At 43.7% G+C, this 18,470-nt stretch overlaps 1 protein-coding gene and 1 non-coding gene across 3 annotated transcripts in view; one reads left to right on the forward strand and one right to left on the reverse strand.

The window, feature by feature from the left end:
• PAFAH2 (platelet activating factor acetylhydrolase 2) overlaps positions 1-18,470 on the reverse strand; it is a 48,517-nt gene that overhangs the window by 20,135 nt on the left and 9,912 nt on the right. Inside the window, exons 1-4 of one of the 2 annotated variants that reach the window (XM_043445307.1) lie at positions 16,254-16,401; positions 8,923-9,064; positions 7,809-7,962; positions 6,908-7,004 (exon numbers count right to left, since the gene is read on the reverse strand). In XM_043445307.1, coding sequence (XP_043301242.1) covers positions 6,908-7,004; positions 7,809-7,962; positions 8,923-9,012 — 341 coding nt within the window. In that variant the 5' untranslated portion in view covers positions 9,013-9,064; positions 16,254-16,401. Of the gene's footprint in view, positions 1-6,907; positions 7,005-7,808; positions 7,963-8,922; positions 9,065-16,253; positions 16,402-18,470 lie in introns of those variants that run through there. The other variant, XM_043445308.1, reaches the window with a different exon arrangement.
• LOC122426981 lies at positions 5,482-5,590 on the forward strand. The gene has a single exon (XR_006265325.1). It is a non-coding gene; the product is annotated as a U6 spliceosomal RNA (small nuclear RNA).

The raw sequence follows: 18,470 nt of genomic DNA on the forward strand, positions 1-18,470 counted from the left end.
GTGGGTTCTTTTGGTCTGTCCTCCAACATTCAAAAAAAAAAAAAATATGGCAGACCCTGCTAATTGCCTACTCCAAACACCTATTTTCCCCTTCCTCCTTAATAACAGAATCTAATTTTCAGCTTTTGAACTGTGGTGTTGGAGAAGACTCTTGAGAGTCCCTTGGACTGCAAGGAGATCCAAACAGTCCATCCTGAAGATCAGTCCTGGGTGTTCATTGGAAGGACTGATGCTGAAGCTCAAACTCCAATACTTTGGCCACCTGATGCGAAGAGCTGACTCACTGGAAAAGACCCTGATGCTATGAGGGATTGGGGGCAGGAGGAGAAGGGGACGACAGAGGATGAGATGGCTGGATGGCATCACCGACTTGAGGGGCATGAGTTTGAGTAAACTCCAGGAGTTGGTGATGGACAGGGAGGCCTGGCGTGCTGCGATTCATGGGGTCGCAAACAGTCGGACACGACTGAGCGACTGAACCGAACTGAACTGAAGTTTCAGCTGAAGACACTCTCGTGGGTCACAGTGACATTTCCCGGCCTCTCTGTAGCCAGGTTCGTCTACGTGACTAAGCTCTAGTACAGCAACAGGAATGTAATGCTACTCTAAGTGATTTAAAATTTTCTAGTAGATATATTTTTAAATAGTGAAAAGAAACAGAATTTTTTGGATATTTTGATGTTTGTCCTTCTAGTTCTTTTAAAAATGTATTTAAAAAACAATAATGTTATTATGTAATGTGAGCTATTTTGTGGCCTTTTTTTTCATTTAGCAAAACAGTATGAATGTCTTCTTATGCCAGTTAATATTTTCCTGTGGTGTGATTTTTTTTAAAGCCATGTAACATTCCATTGTATGAATGAGAATGGTAAATTTATAAAATGGTGTGTGTGTGTGTGTGTGTGTGTGTGTGTATAATAACAGTGACTTCTTTATGAGTACTTTCTATGATAAGAGCTCTTTTCACAAACACACATTGTTATCTCTTTACATAGAAAGAAACCAAGGGTCCAAAAGGCCAAGTATCTGCCCAAGGTTACATAGCTAAGTGAGTGGTACAGTCAAACTTTACACTGGGGCTTTTTGACTCCAAAACCTGTGCCCCAGAGTCTCTTTAGACAATATCTTGTAAAGGCTCTGGTAAAGTCTTCCAGGAAGAAGCATCAGCCTGGATGGTTAATAACCCAATATAGCTACAACATTATCACTTCAACATATAATCAAGATTTTTAAATTAACAAAGTATTTTATTGCACTATCTTTTTTTTTTTTCATATGAAGTCTTTGAAATCCAGTGTGTGTTTTATGCTTACAGCATATCTCAGTTTGGACCAGTCATACTTCAAATATTCAAGACACATGTGGCTAGACGTTACCATAACAGACAGGGCAGCTCTAGTCAATGGTATGTAAGCAGTTGTGTTATATATAGAACTTTCAGGAGAGTTCTCCCTTCCTATAGCATGGACTGTGGATGTAATGGCTAGAGCTAAGCAACCTCTCTAGGTCATGATATATTCTTAGAAGCAGAAGCCACACACACAGAGTAAGATTATAAAAGAAGTCTGCTTTTTTACTTTATAGAACTACCATATTAGCTCTGTCTAGTTTTACTTTATCTGAGCAAAAAATAAACTTTATATTATTTAGGTCACTATTGTTTGGAGTTTTTCTATTAACTACAACTTGCCTATACCCTAACTGATTCAGGAAGGTCAGTTACTTAAATTTCTTTTCACCTTCTCTCACTTCTCCTGGGGAGGCAATGAACAGGATTTAAGAGCTAGAGATTTCTGATCCCTCCCCAGTTCAGACTGTAACCTTGAGCAAGTCCGCCTTTCAGAGTTGGTTTGTTCATCTGTAAAATATTCTTCCACCCACCTACCTCACAAGACTATGTGGGAACCAAAGAAGACAGAGGCACATTACAAATGGTTAGGTAATATTTAAAAATACACACACCTCCCTGGGATGGAAAGTCACAAGTCTGTGACCCATGAGAAGGATTTCAGATCCTGAATTAACCATAGATACAATGAGAGGAAACCATGACCCTTTACCTCCCTGCCTATTTTTATTGGAATTTCACTACGGTTAATGAAGAGTATTTATAATTGATTCACCCAAGTCTATTTAGATGTGAAACCTCAAGACAAAGTCTTAGACCAAAAAGACTACGCTAAAGTCATGCACTCACCTGTTCTCTCGAGAAAATACCTGTGAGCTTAGGAAAGAGTATTTCTTAGCTTCTTTTCTCCACTAGACTACAATCTGAAGGCAGGGACTCTATCTTATTCACTACTGAACACCCAGCCACAGCATAGGCCCTCACACATTGTAGGTACTAAATTTACTGAATAAGAAAAGCAACACTGAAAACCACCTTGCTGTCCTTCTAGCCACATCTCTACATCTGCTCTCCACTTCCTGCCATAGACTATAATTATGTGCATCTAGATGCAGTCTCCTGTGGATTAAATTCCTTGATTTGTTTTATTTCTATATGTCCCACCTTTTTTTCATGCCAAGAAACTGGCACAGAGCAGGTGCTCAACAGAAATCTGCTGAATGTATGGAACCTAGCAAAACAAATATTTATTGGGAAAAATACTGTTTTCCAGGTACTGCCCTAGATATCAGGAAAGAGAGAAGACAGACATGGTCTCTGCCTTCATGGAGCTTACAATCTAGTAAAAAAGACATATTTTAAAGAATAATCATATAAACAATTAATTCATTATAATTATGTTAAGTACTGAGAAGAACAGATGGTCTTATGAAAGCATGTCAGGATGGGTGTCCCTAAGAAGGTGACACCCAAACTAAGAACCTGAAGGTAATTTGAAATTAGCCAGGCAAAAGACTAAAGGTGGGGAGAAGAAGAGAGGAACAGAACAGGAAATACTCCAAGCAAAGGGAACAGCCACAGAGCACAGCACAGATGAAAACCCTAAGGCAGACATTTGCAGCATCATGGATGGACTGAGTGAAGTAGTGAAAGGTTGTTGCTGAGCCGTGAAAGATGCCGGGATTCTTGGCTTCTGGAGGAGAAGAATTCAATCCAGGGCCAGTGATGAGGCTTGATCACTCAAAGCTTTTGTGTAGTAGTTTTATTAAAGTAGAAAAGAGATAGAGAAAGCTTCTGATGTAGACCTCAGAAGGGGGCAGAAAGAGTGCCCCCCTGCTAGTCTTTAGCCAAATGTTATACAGCTACTAGCAGTCTGCTAATTAGAGAAACTCAGAGAATGGCATCAGGCCCTTCACCTACAACATGCATTTTGAGATAACATATAGGCACAAGGTGAGTTGTTGGGGCCATAAAATGATTGACAGGAATCTTGAAGAAAGGCAGGTTTCCAAGCAAAACAGCCTCATTAACATAGCTTAAGAGAACATTTGCATGAGTAAAATAAACTGGTTCTGAGTCTTAGGCGGTACCAACTAGAAGACAGAGTCTAGAGTAAATACATGGTTCATTAACATAACTTAAGACAAACATTTCCATAAGAAAAAAGCACTGGTTAGTTCAAGGTTTGAGAAAACATAAGTTGTGTGAGAGTTGGATTATAAAGAAAGCTGAGCGCTGAAGAATTGATGCTTTTGAACTGTGGTGTTGGAGAAGACTCTTGAGAGTCCCTTGGACTGCAAGGAGATCCAACCAGTCCATCCTAAAGGAGATGAGTCCTGAATATTCACTGGAAGGACTGATGCTGAAGCTGAAACTCCAATACTTTGGTCACCTGATGCGAAGAACTGACTCATTTGAAAAGACCCTGATGCTGGGAAAGATTGAGGGCAGGAGGAGAAGGGGACGACAGAGGATGAGATGGCTGGATGGCATCACTGACTTGACGGGCATGAGTTTGAGTAAGCTCCAAGAGTTGGCAATGGACAGGGAGGCCTGGCGTGCTGCAGTCCATGGGGTCAGAAAGAATTGGACACGACTGAACAACTGAACTAAAGTTCTGGTGGAACCAGGTGCCCTCATGGCAACACAGAATTTTAAAAGATACCTCTTTTTAAACTTGTATAGAGAAGGGGAAAAAATCTAACACTTGTAGTTTGTTTCCTCCTGCCGCTTAAGAGAGAGATAAAAAATGTCTGACACTTGCCACCTATTTCCTCCATTTGGAGATCCCTGGCCTTCTGCCTGTTACCCTCTCAGTAAGACAAAGAAATACTGTTAATTATATGTGGAATCTTAAAACAAAAAAAAGATACAAATGAACTTATTTACAAAACAGACTCACAGATTTAAAAAACAAAGTTTTGGTTACCAGGGGGAAAGGGATAGTTAGGGAGTTTGGGATTTACATGTACACACTGCTTTATCTAAAATGGGTAAGCAACAAGAACCTACTGTATAGCACAGGGAAATCTGCTCAATGTTATATAACAACCTAAGAAAAGAAATTTGAAAAAGAATAGATACATGTATATTATATGTATAACTGAATTGCTTTGCTGTACTCCTCAAACTAATGCTATACTGTTCATCAACTGTACTCTAATCTAAAAAATAGAATTTTTATAATTAATTAAAATTTTATAATTTATTTTATTTTAAAGTATTTATTTTATTAAATATTTTATAATATTTAATTAAATAAAATTTTATAATCTAATTTTAAAAATAGAGCATGTCTCAAATACAAAAAAATAAAATAAAAATTCCAGTATCTTCAAACAAAGAAAAAAACTCAAAAACTCTTGAGGCAGAAACTAACATAGTACCTTTAGGGCTGTTTGTCTGGAAAGCTGGAGGTGGGCAAGTCACAAGGAATGAGGCCAGAAACTTTGCCCTGTACCTGCCTTCAGATAAGATCATGACAAGAGCTGAATTAAGTTCAAAGGGCTATTAAATATAAAAAGGAATGCATCTGAGTTGGTTCTAATGAGGTGGATGAACCTAGAGCCTATTATACAAAGTGAAGTAAGTCAGAAAGAGAAAGACAAATATCATATACTAACATATATATATATATGGAATACACCTAGGTGCAGAAATAAGAATTCATGGGGAGAATTCTGAATGGATACTGACTTGGAAGGGTGGTACTGATGAACCTATCAACAGGGCAGCGATGGAGATGCAGACGTAGAGAACAGACTTTTGGACACAGTTGGGGAGGGAGGTGGGATGATTTGAGAAAGTAGCACTGAAACATATACATGACCATAAGCAAAATAGATAGCCATTGGGAATTTGCTGAATGACACAGGAACCCAAAGCTCATGCTCTGTGACAACCTAGAGGGGTGGGACAGGGAGGGAGGTGGGAGGCAGGCTTAAGGGGGGGGGACATTTGTATACCTATGGCTGATTCATGTTGATGTATGGCAAAAGCCAACAAAATATTGTAAAGCAACTATCCTCCAATTAAAAATAAATAACTTTTTAAATAAATAAAAAGAACTTACTGATGTTCCTCAGAGCAGGAATATGCCAAAGCAAAAAATAATAATAATAAAATAAAATAGAGTGCTCGCTTTGGCAGCACATATACTAAAAATTGGAACGATACAAGAGAAGATTAGCATGGCCCCTGTGCAAGGATGACACGCAAATTCGTGAAGCGTTCCATATTTTTTAAGAGCACCATGGGCAAGACCCAGCATCTGTACTAAGGCACAGCTTAATAAACCATACTAAACCATCAAAAAATAAATAAATAAAATAAAATAGAGCTCCCTGGCTACAGTGTAGACAGTCATTCCAGTGGAGGTGGGCTGTGTTAAGGCAAAAATAGATGATGTTGTGTAACACTCTTGGACATAAACTAGACTTAACATGTTGATGAATGAACATACAGTGAGAATATTCACAAGCTTAAACAAGAACCACATGCACAGTAGTTAATACATAACTACAAAACACACCAAGGGGCAGAAATAAGAGTTCATGGGGAGAATTCTGAATGGATACTGACTTGTAAGGGCTTCCTGTTATCTCAGTTGGTAAAGAATCTGCCTGCAATGCAGGAGACCCTGGTTCAATTCCTGAGTCAGAAAGATCCGCTGGAGAAGGGATAGGCTACCCACACCAGTATTCTTGGGCTTCCCTTGTAGCTCAGCTGGTAAAGAATTTGCCCAAAATGCGAGAGACCTGGGTTCGAACCCTGGGTTGGGAAGATCCCCTGGAGAAGGGAAAGGCTATCCACTCCAGTATTCTGGCCTGGAGAATTCCACAGACTGTATAGTCCATAGGGTCGCAAAAAGCTGGGACACGACTGAGTGACTTTCACTTTCACGGTTTCACTGTCTTGTAAAACTTAGGCCAGCGTTCCCTGAAGTATGATGAAGGGGATCTTGCAGTTCATCACCCCACAATCCTCCATGCAGAGAGATGGAGAGGAGTACAGGCATAAGTGTGCACCTACTCGGTGCCTGTCTGAGTCCTCACCTGGTGCCTCATCTGAGTCTGTTTGACAGATGAGTTAATCTAGGCTCAGAGACTCCTACCATGGTCCTGAGTTCACATAGCACAGTGGTATGGCTGAGATCAACAGCTGAGGCTGCAAGCTCCACGGGAGCAGGGAGCAAGTCTGTCTTCATCACTGCTGTCCCCGATGCATGTTGAATAATTGACTCTCTGAACATAAAGCTCAAGCTCCTTCAAGCACTTCTGGGCTGTTACAGGAGAAGAAGGCTAAAACAAGTATTTATATAAATGCTAGAACAAGAGAAGGGAAAGATATGAAGGTTGCTGAAAGGCTCCACCAGGTAAAAAGGGCTTGGGGAAGACCTTCTAAAAAAGGTGGACCCAGTGCTTTGGGATGAAGCAGATGATAGATAAGACAGCTGACAGATGGAAATATGGGTATCTCTGCCTTTTGAGAACATGCTGAGAGTCAGAAGCTGCAACCAGGCGAGGAATGTGACAAGGTCTGGGGGAGAGCAACTCTTACCTGAAGGCTCCCATGCCATGAGAGAAGATGATCAAGGGGTATCCAGAGTCCTTTGTCTTAAAGGGGCCATTCCAGCTAACAGGCAGGCGACAAGATCCTAGTAGAGACATGGGATATAGAATCTCTGGCTGCCACCAAACTGTAATCCCAAGGGCAGCCTGGGCAGAAGCATGGTGGGAACCCAATGGCCCTCCTCTCAAGAGACCCAGCGTTCACCCGAGCAGCCCAGGACAATCAGTTATTTATTCTTTTCCTTTTTCTCTCCTCGGGAGCATGAACACAACAGAAAATGGGAAAAAAAATCCAAACGGGAAGTACTGAACAACTTACAGGGTAAATCCCTGAGATGCTAAGGCAGTGGGCAAAATTCCTAATGGTGAGGTCTTTGGGGGAAGTGGATGACTCAGTGTGATCTCACCCCGAAGAGGGAGGAGCTAGAGGGGTAACTGCAGGAGACGGTATGCTCCTTGGTGGTCAAGAGTGTTCCTTTAATCTACATTATAGCTGACACAGAGGGAAATAATGCATTCTGGATAAATGAGTAATAGCTGCCACCTATGGAATACATTCTACATCCCAAGCACAGCACTAGAGTGCATCTTTTATATACGTCCGACATTACACTCCTACAAAGGTAGATATTCAGACACATTAAGTAACTGGCCCAAGCCCCACGCTAGTAAAGGATAAGGACTGGATTCGAATCCAGGGCAGTCTAACCCTATAACTAAAGCTCTTAGGTTTGTAATTCTCTCCACTCTCCATACCACACTGACTAACGGATGCCCCACTACAAAAGGGCTGGACAACACAGACTATAAGGTACTGTGTCTGCCTGGGGATCTCCAAGGGACATAATCAAGCAGCTGGGAGAGCATCCAGGGGTGAGACCAGCTCTTACCCACAGCCAGGTTGAACAGCAAACCCCCCCAGCGCTTATTAAATTTCAGGTATTCGGCCAGGCCAGCGCAGTACTCATAGCGGGGAATCCACAGGGGCTGTTCCGAGGTCTCCTCTGCCTCTTGGCAGGGGTAGAACAGTCGAAAGAAGCTACCCTGTAAGAAAAATAAAGACAGCAGCTGCTCAGAGCAAGAAGCCAAAGCATGGCTACGTTTCCCAATGGACACGATCAGCAATTGTTTGGGGGTACCAGTCAAGTACTAAAACAGGGAAACTAAATTAAAAAAAAAAAAAACTGGGAAACTTTACCTTCAATTCACATACCTGAATTTTACACTCAGAAAACCCAGAAAGAAGCAATTTTATGTTCAGCATTCATGTAAGGCTTATGTTATTTCAAAACAGCCAACTGTATTTTGAATTACATCGGAGGGGTACTAAAATATTTCCAGTGCTTGGGCTATCAAAAGATTTCAATTTGGCCAGAAGCCCAGGCCTGGAGGAGCCCCAGAAGTGAAGGAGTAGCTCTTGTGTTGAATGGGGTGACATTGGTGGCATCCAGGGCAACCCTGGAGCCTGGCCCCTGGGAAGCAGCAGCAGCACATTCATTCTACAGGGGAGTAAATGCCTCTCACAAGGGAGAGGGAGAGTTCAAGGGCCAGCCGAGAATGACCTAGGAACTAAAGGAGGGAAAGTCTCGGACTAAAGTAGGAGGGGGGAACAGATGACAGCAGAAGAGAAGAAAAAGGAGACTGTCTTCCTATGTGGGGCCAGGGAGTCAAAGGTCAATGGGTACATAGCCCACTGCTCCTCCTCTCATACACTCAGATTAGGGCGAGATCCAAAACCTTTCCAGGATCAGGCACCTGCTCTCATGACATCAGAGAGCTACGTTTGAAGTTAGAGGCCCCAGTTCCTCCAAGTTGGGAAAAAGAAACCATCATCTCTTGTCTATGGAGATGTTTTTAATTGAAAAGAGGAGAAAAGTTCAGGGGAAAGAGACTTGGGCACTCGATGATCAAATCCAGACCAGCTCTAACTCAGGTTTCCCCTAGCTGGAATTACATCATCAGACTTGCTGACAGACGCAGCGGGGACGTGCTGGAGACACTTACCTGGAGGCTCTGACCCTCCATCACATCCCCACAGCCTACGAGGTGGGGTCCCGTGACAGGTGGAAAGCTCACGGACTGGTTGACCCCCATCTCATCACCAGCTGAACTGAACAACGACTTGGGCAGTGGCTGAACTTGATGGCTGGAGGGTGGAACACAGAACAGCCTCTTGCTGGTTTCCTCTCAGCTTCCTGTTGCTTATTCATGTCATCAGCCACCCCTCTCTACCCCTCCTATCACTCCTCCTCCCTGCCAGTGACTCAGCCGATCTTTCAATCATCCACCTTGCTACACTGCCCTCACTAAGGTTTGCTGTGCTATGCTTAGTCACTCAGTCGTGTCTGACCCTTTGCAACCCCATGGACTGTAGCCAGGCTCCTCTGTCCATGGGGATTCTCCAGGCAAGAATACTGGAGTGGGATCCTCCTGGGGATCTTCCCAACACAGGGATCAAACCCAAGTCTAGGGGGCTGCTTTTTCTGTTGCTATTGGTGGAGAGGTGAGGAGAAGATCATGGAAAGGAAGCCTCCATACCCCTCAAAACCCACTAACAAGTGTTCATTTAGCACTATGTGCCCAGCACAGCAGCAACTGGGCAGAGAACATAACACAGACCCTGTCCTCAGGAGGCTAAGAACAACAAAAACAACCACTAACATCTATTATTTACTATGTGTCAGCACTGACCTAAGACTTTTACATACTCTGAGTCATTTCATCCTCTCAACAACCATCTGAGGAAGGTACTATTTAGACCCTGTTTTACAACCAAGAAAACTAGGGCATGAAGAGGTTGAATAACTTTCCCAAGTCACGTTGCTTCTAGGTGGCAAACTCAGGTCTGTCTAATCTAGACCTGAGCTCTTAACCCACACTGATCCTGCTAGTGGGGAGACTCAATGACATACATACAAAATCACTGACCTAAACTATAAACTATAAAAGGCACTTATCTGGGTCTTAAATATGAGGAAGATTTTAGAGGCAGGGGAGAGGGAAGCATTTTTATAAAGGACATAATGTAGGAGCAGAAAGGGCCAGAAATTAAAGGTTAGAGTATAATGTGGGCAGGAGATCAAACAGGAGCCTCCCACGTGGCAGGCGTGCATGCTCTGACTAGAAAGCATTCCTATAACTTGATTGCTTCTTGTTTATTTTTTTAAAACAAGGATGTCTTTTTTTTCTTTTTTTTTGACCATGCCGGGTCTTAGCTGCAGCATGTGAGATCTAACGCCCCTGACCAGGCCCCTGCATTGGGAGCATGGAGTCTTAACCACTGGACCACCAGGGAAGTCGAGGTTACTTTTTAAAACGGGACTAACGCCACTGGCTCTCCCTCCCTCTTCAATTACATCACCACCAGCAGCACGCTTACTCTGTGCCAGGAACTGCAGCAAGGGCTTCACATACACGCATTATTTAATGAAATCCTTATAATAATCCCCTGGGATATGAATTGTTAGCTCATGAGGATGCTGATGCTTAATAAAGTGAGGCAATTTAGCCAAGAACAGTGAACAGAGCCAGAATTTGATCATGGGCAGTGTGGCTGTGACAGTAGAGGCTGTGGTCCAACTTCCTAACATTCATCCTACCCTGCCCTCCTACGAGATCCCTGGGGATCTGGGTGGGGTTGACACCTCCCTAATCTCTAGAGTTGGAGCAATCAGCCCTACATATCCCCATCAGTATCTGGATCAAGAGTGGGCTCATGACACATATTGGGCCAACCAGGGCAAAGCCCAGGACTTTGGCTTGATGGTCGAGTGTGGACAAGTTCTTTCTTGTTTTGAACTAGCATGATGTGCGGATGTGAAGCCTTGAACTGTCGCAGCCACTTTGTTACCTTATGAATGAAGTTACCCGTGGAGGATGCAGAGCTGAGAGAATCATAGAGAAATGGACTTATTTGTGAAGACATTAAGAATTTCTGGATTAGACCAGAGATCAAATTGCCAATATCCACTGGATCATCGAAAAAGCAAGAGAGTTACAGAAAAACATCTATTTCTGCTTTATTGACTACGCCAAAGCCTTTGACTATGTGGATCACAATCAACTGTGGAAAATTCTGAAGGAGATGGGAATACCAGACCACCTGACCTGCCTCTTGAGAAACCTGTATGCAGGTCAGGAAGCAACAGTTAGAACTGGACATGGAACAACAGACTGATTCCAAATAGGAAAAGGAGTAGGTCAAGGCTGTATATTGTCACCCTGCTTATTTAACTTATATGCAGAGTACATCATGAGAAACGCTGGGCTCGAAGAAGCATAAGCTGGAATCAAGATTGCCAGGAGAAATATCAATAACCTCAGATATGCAGATGACACCACCCTTATGGCAGAAAGTGAAAAGGAACTAAAAAGCCTCTTGATGAAAGTGAAAGAGGAGAGTGAAAAAATTGGCTTAAAGCTTAACATTCAGAAAACTAAGATCATGGCATCTGGTTCCATCACCTCAAGGGAAATAGATGGGGAGACAGTGGAAACAGTGTCAGACTTTATTTTTCTGGGCTCTAAAATCACTGCAGATGGTGACTGCAGCCAAGAAATTAAAAGACGCTTACTCCTTGGAAGGAAAGTTATGACCAACCTAGATAGCATATTAAAAAGCAGAGACATTACTTTGCCAACAAAGGTCCATCTGGTCAAGACTACGGTTTTTCCAATGGTCATGTATGGATGTGAGAGTTGGACTGTGAAGGAAGCTGAGCACTGAAAATTTGATGCTTTTGAACTATGGTGTTGGAGAAGACTCTTGAGAGGCCCTTGGACTGCAAGCAGATCCAGCCAGTCCATCCTGAAGGAGATAAGTCCTGGGTGTTCATTGGAAGGACTGATGCTGAAGCTGAAACTCCAATACTTTGGCCACCTCATGCGAAGAGTTGACTCATTGGAAAAGACCCTGATGCCGGGAGGGATTGGGGGCAGGAGGAGAAGGGGGTGACAGAAGATGAGATGGCTGGATGGCATCACCAACTCGATGGGCATGAGTTTGAGTAAACTCCGGGAGTTTGTGATGGACAGGGAGGCCTGGCGTGCTACAATTCATGGGGTCGCAAAGAGTCGGACATGACTGACCGACTGAACTGAACTGAAAGGAAACTTGGCCCACTCCTAGACCGTCTGGTTACAAGAGCCAATAAATCCCTTTTTATTGTTTAAACCAAGGGGGTTTAGATTTCTACTGCTTGAACCAAAAGCATCTAAAGTGACCCACTGAGTCCTGGGCCACATTTTCAGTCATTGCGTTATTCTACTTTCTTTAAGACACTCTGGGATGGATTAGGTAGTTCGAGTCAAAACATGCCTGGGCAAGAAGAGACCTTAGGGGTCACTTCTCCCATCCCCTGCACCACCACCTCGACTCAGCTCAGTACAGAAATGTGCTTCACTGATGAAGAGATCAAGGTCCTAAGAGATTAAGTGAAATGCTCAAGGTCACCAGAATTATTGTTACACATAGATCTCCTCATTGCCAACTTCCAGTTGTCTGGCCTAATGGAAAACTCCAGACAAGCAATAATCTTAATGCCATTCTACTTAACTTTGGAAGACAATAAGTGGTATTCTTTCTACCACAGACTTGCTTCATCTCATTTCTCTGAAGCAAATTTAAAAACTGAATTCTTTTTAAAAAGAAGCTAAGCTCCTGATGTAGTCAGTGGACTATTTAGCCAAAGGGAAGTTGAACATGTGCTGCTTAGTCGCAGACCCTGACCTTTTCCACTTGAGGGCAAATGCACAGAGGACCCACAGTGGGAAGGAAGGAGGCATAGGACAGGTTGCCCACAAGACAATGAAGCAGCTGACAGGTCACCCACAAGACAATGAAGCAGCTGAAGTTTTGTTAATATTTGCTGATTGAGTGAAAAGGAGAAATAATAGGATTTGGGCAACTAAGTGGATTTGGGGAGTTATGCAAGGAGGGAGAGCCAAAGATGAGTCAGGTTTCAGGACTGGGTGACCAGAATGATAATAGCTTATAGGAAGAGATGCTAGTCTTAATCCAAAAACAGAACACTGCATGAGATAGGAATCAGGACAAGGGCACTTGAAAATGCCTATAACAGAAGGGGAGCAGAATTCTCTGGTAATCCTGGAAAGTTTCTGGGAAGGCCATCAACTAAATTGAATTTGGAAATAAATAAAAATTAAAGAAGCTAACGGGACAGAGTAAGGATAACAAGAAAATGGTGCCTGGCTCATACTGACTGATGCTCAAGTAGAACGGGGAGATGGGAAAATCCAATCTAACCTGCAAATTTTTGCCTAAGAAACATCCACACAGAGCATCCAGGGTCATATCTAATAAATGTCAAGGAATTCTCCAAGGAAATCAGTCCACATGTCTCTACCTATTCTGGCTCACCTTATCTAAACAATTTGGGGTGATGGCTACCTAAAAGCCTCTCTACCCATCCAAACCTGCCCCGCCCATCAAAGCCTAGTGAAATCTCTGGTACTCTGTGAGGCTTCCCAAGTACTTCCAATCTTCCTTCCTCTCAACTCGAGTATGTCTGCATCACTCACTTGATAACCAAACATGGGCTGCCTCAGGACAGCTCTTGAATTAGTTCCTACTCTAGCAGTGGAAACAGTGACCGATTTTATTTTCTTGGGCTCCAAAACCACTTCAGATGGTGACTGCAGTCAGGGAATTAAAAGACACTTGCTCCTCAGAAGAAAGCTATGACAAACCTAGATAGCGTATTAAAAAGCAGAGGCATCACTTTGCCAACAAAGGTCCATACAGTCAAAGCTATGGTTTTTCTGGTAGTCAGCTACAGATGTGCGAGTTGGACCATAAAAAAAGGCTGAGCACCAAAGAATTGATGCTTTCAAATTGTGGAGCTGGAGAAGACTCTTGAGAGTCCCTTGGACTGCAAGGAGATCAAACTAGTCAATCCTAAAGGAAATCCACCCTGAATATCTATTGGAAGGACTGATGCTGAAGCTCCAATACTTTGGCCACTTAATGTGAAAAGCTGATTCATTGGAAAAGACTCTGATGCTGGGAAAGATTTGAGGGCAGGAGGAGAAGGGGGTGACAGAGGATGAGATGGTTGGATGGCATCACCAACTCAACGGACGTGAGTTTGTGCAAACTCCAGGAAATAGTGAAGGACAGGGAAGACTGGCATGCTTCAGTCCATGGGGTTGGAAAGAGTCAGACACGACTTAGCGACTGAACAACAACTAGCAGTTTTCAATCAGCGACTTGCCTCCAAGAAGTGGTCCAAGTAGAATCTAGATCAGAGGGTCCTGAATCTATTATCACAATCACCTGGAAAACTTTTCAAAAACAAAGCTTTTAGGGCACCCACTGCCAGAGGTCAATTAGTTTATAAAGCTTCCCCAGCTTTCTGATCTGCAAGGTTTGAGAACCTCTGGTCCAGATGGTACGCAGGATTTTTCTTTTTTTGAGACGTGTGCAAACAATAAACATTTACTGAGTGGATACGGTATTCCAGTCCACCATTTTCATATTAATGAAAAGATAATGATTATGATGTCACTTGGTTTAATCCCCATGGCCACCTAGAAGCATGTTCCTGGCAGTTCCTGGCTTAATGTAGTGATTTGCATAGAACTGGTCTCAGTAATTAGTTGATCCAATGCATGCTATTTAATTTTTTACACACTTATGCCTTATTTCTTCAGATATGCTACAGAGGTAGAATGTGTTTTATATTTCTTTGGAGGATAAACCATCTATCCTCATGCTTTCCCCACACAGAGGAACCCCATAAATGCTTCCTTTATTTGGCTTTGATTTAAACCCTTTCAATTCTTTAATCTCTATATTTTTGATCTAAAAATTAGACTATATGGTATAGCGGGGAAAGAAAGGCTTTGCTGACAGTCTGAATTCCACCTCCACCATTTAATTGGCTGTTTAACCTTGAGCAAGTTCCTTCAATTCTAAGCCTCTGATGATTTTTCCACATGATAGAAATAACAGTCACTCATGAAGTTGCTGATGAGGATTAAATGAAAGTATGTGAAACACTTAACATATAGAAGGCATAATAACCATAACTAGCTACATGACCTCTTAGCCTAAGTTCCTTGAGAGTAAAATGAAGACACTTCATAAGTGAAATTTAGTAACAAAAGTGATATTGCCTAGGGTCTGGTACATTTTAAGTGCTCATAAAATGTTAGGAATGAATTAACAATGTTATGTCTCTCTTTCATTATGCCCAGCCAAGCTTTTTTTTGGGGGGGTGGGGGTGGTATTTGTAGTTTTCTGGATTAAATCCTTTGACAAAATGGTTTCTTTTCTTCCAGTCTTATCAGGTCTGAGACACCTATTCCAAAATCAGTCCCAGGTCTCCTGCATTGCAGGCAGATTCTTTATCATCTGAGCCACCAGGGAAGCCCTTAAACAGGCCCAGAAGAGCCCAAAGGGAACAGAGAGGGTTTACATTGCAGCTGTCCATCTCCTGCTGGGGCCCCAATTCCAGTGAGCAGGGCCCACCCTTCTGCCAGCTGTGTGGACTTATCATCCCTGGCTATTTCAGGACACAGTCCAAGATAAGCACTTCTCTGGGGCTTCCTTTCAGACAAAGCTCTCATTAGCCTGTGGTCTCTGGGGAAGTGAGGAAATATCATCCTGTTCTTAGAGAAAGCAGACACCAGGCACTCAAGGGGCAAGTCTGAGCAACAAAGGGGCAGAGCTACAAAAGGAGCCAAGATGAGAGTATTTCAGAGCATTAATAATTACAGTAAAAATAATCTCTCTCGCTTGTGGAGGCTTTACAGTTTACAAAGTACTTTCACACATATTAGCTTATTGGCTCCAGAACATAGCCTCAAGCTAAGACTGAGAGCAACTGTCATCTCCACTTCGTAGATGAAGAGAGTGAGTCCCAGAGAGGGGGTATGATCTGCCCAAGGTCACGCAGCAAAGGAGTTACAGAGCTGCAATAATAAAACCCAGCTCTGCTGAATTCCAGTTCTGAGCAACTCCGTGGATTGGGAAGAAGGAATGGTGACCCTTGTCCCATTAGCATGAAAACCAAGAAAGTGAGGGTAAGAGTGAAGCACATAGAAGATGCGGAGCACAAAGAAGCCCAAGTTTCAGAAAGGGGATGCTGAGAGCTCACGGTGGGGCTCCAGGGGCACCAGGAATGACAATGCAAGATGACAGTGGGAGAATAAAGGGTGCGGGTGGATATTGGCGGTGTCTCAACAGGAAATAGAAAAGGTGAAAGACTAATGGGGAGTTCCTGGGATTGAGACGAGGAGCCCCCAAACCGGGCTGGAATGTGGCAAAATCCGCAGACACCTCAGTTCAGAATAGAGGTTTTCTCCAAACTTACCCAGTCACGTTGATCCCTCAGAAGCAGCCCGGACGGTCAACTCGACAGAAACGAGAAACTGCCCAGGAGCCGGTGGCCCCTTGGTAATTGTAGTTTCCAGAACTCGACATTGGCACTTACAAGCATTTCCCGCCTCTGTCCAGAACTATAACTCCCGAGGTGCACCGCGAAGATTGCCCATAAGATCCCAGGACTACAATTCCCAGAGTTCTACACGCCCCCCGCCCCCCCCCGCCCCCCCCCGCTTCGTTCTGTGAAACCGTCCAAAGTTCGGAATGAAGCACGATTCCTCCCCCTGGTGGTCGAGGAGCCGCCACCAGGATGACAAAGCCGGAGCGGAGGGTTACTGTATATAGTTCCGGTTAGTAACCCTCCGCCTCAGCGTTCCTCAAATAATTCCTGGGTGTGCCTGGAGATAAACAAGGATTAGCTTTATTCACAGGGGAGCTGAGGAGGAGATCTGAGCATGTCTTGTGTCCTTTACGAACCTGTACCTGTTGACACGTGTGATATTCAATTGTCCTTCAGAAACTCCTGGCCAAGAACTGAGAGGAAACAGAGATTCCTCCCTGTCCCTCTGTCCGTAGCCCCTCCTCCATCCACCCTCACTTTGCTGGCCCTATGCTGGTTCTTAGAGACACCCTGGTGAACAAGTTAGTGTTGCTAACCTCAGAAGAATTCCCAGTCCAGCAAACGATCCCGACAAACGAAGAATTACACTGCGATAGTTGCTCTAATGGGGAAAGCGCAAGGGGTTATGGGAGCCTTCTTGAAAGGGCGAACATACCCAGGTTTGGGGGAAATAGGACGGTGTCTTCAAGGCTTCGTAGAGATCTTAGAGAAATGTTAACATTGCGAACTGAAGGAATAGGACTTGGCCAGGAATACAGAGAGTATGAAGAATATTTAACACTCTGGCTGGAGCACAGAGTGTGAGGAATGGAATCGCGAGGCACACCTGAGGGGGGAGACAGGGTCACGTCCTCAGGATTCTGGTAAACTTCATAAGAAAATTGGATCATCCAAGCAACTTAGAAACTTTCAAGAACTTCCTACTCCTTGCTGAATGAGGTCCCAGCTTCTTAGCTTGACATTCTAGGTCCTTCCCAACCTGCCCCAAACCACCACTTACTCTGAAGTGTTGCTCATGGTTTTTTCTTTTTTTTTTTTTTTTCTGACAGGAATCGCTCTTCTGCCCTGCCCCCAGCTACGTTCACCCACTCTCAAGATGTCGTAGGTTCTCATTGTTCTCTCCACACTTTTATTCACGCTCTTCTCTCCACCAAACACTCTGCCCTGCTTTGCGGCTATCTAACCCAGTTCTTTACAATTCCTCTTGATCCTCCCTCTCCACGGAGCTTCCCTGATTCCCTTCCAGTCCAAACGACCTCCGCCCCCTCTCCGTTGCTGGGATATTTGTCTGTACCTCTCATTTGGGGGCTTACCTCACACTGCCCTGTGCCATCTCCTCAGTGGGAGGTCTTGACTCTCCATTAAACTGTGAGTTCTTTGAGGTCAGGTGATGAGTCCTACAGCTGATCCCTCCTCCCTCCCAACCACATACCCCCAAATTGCCAGTGTCCAGATTCCACGCTTCAGGCTTTTAGACCGTCGTCTCCTCCTGACACGCTGTCACCACCGGCAACAAAATAAAGGCATCAGGGGAGAATGATTGTAGCACCACACTGTGTAATCAAGCCCAGATTTAATTAAAGCTGTGGTTGGTGGCCGTGATGGCAGAACATAAAAAGCTTAGTGCACATCAGAGATGGTTCTCTTCGGCTAATTAATTAGTGCTTTGCAGCTGGCACAGAACTCATGACTAATCAGAGTCCCTAGTTAGGAGAGGGGCCACTGCAGTTTGTTTCTCTGTTTCTGACTCCCAGACTAGGCCATGCTGGGGACATCTGCTGGCCAAAAGTTTTAAACTTCCCAGGAAGAGGAATGTCACAGCCTCCTTTGTCAGAGTTAGGAAGATCTACCTTGGGCCCAAACTCTTGTTGCAAAATAAAATACTTGAGTTCAAACACATTTCCTTCCAGTCTAGTCTTTTTGAAGGTAAACAACCCAAATGCTTTAAGTTTTTAACAAGTGCTTAATTTCCCAGGCTGTCACTATAGATCCCATCTTCCAGTCATCCAGGGATCTCTTCTGGTTGACTACCATCCCACTCCAGCCTTTACTTTGTTGCTGAATTACTTTATTCATTTTTAAACA

Source organism: Cervus canadensis, chromosome 24 (genome assembly GCF_019320065.1).
Source record: "Cervus canadensis isolate Bull #8, Minnesota chromosome 24, ASM1932006v1, whole genome shotgun sequence".
Taxonomy (NCBI): Eukaryota; Metazoa; Chordata; class Mammalia; order Artiodactyla; family Cervidae; genus Cervus; species Cervus canadensis.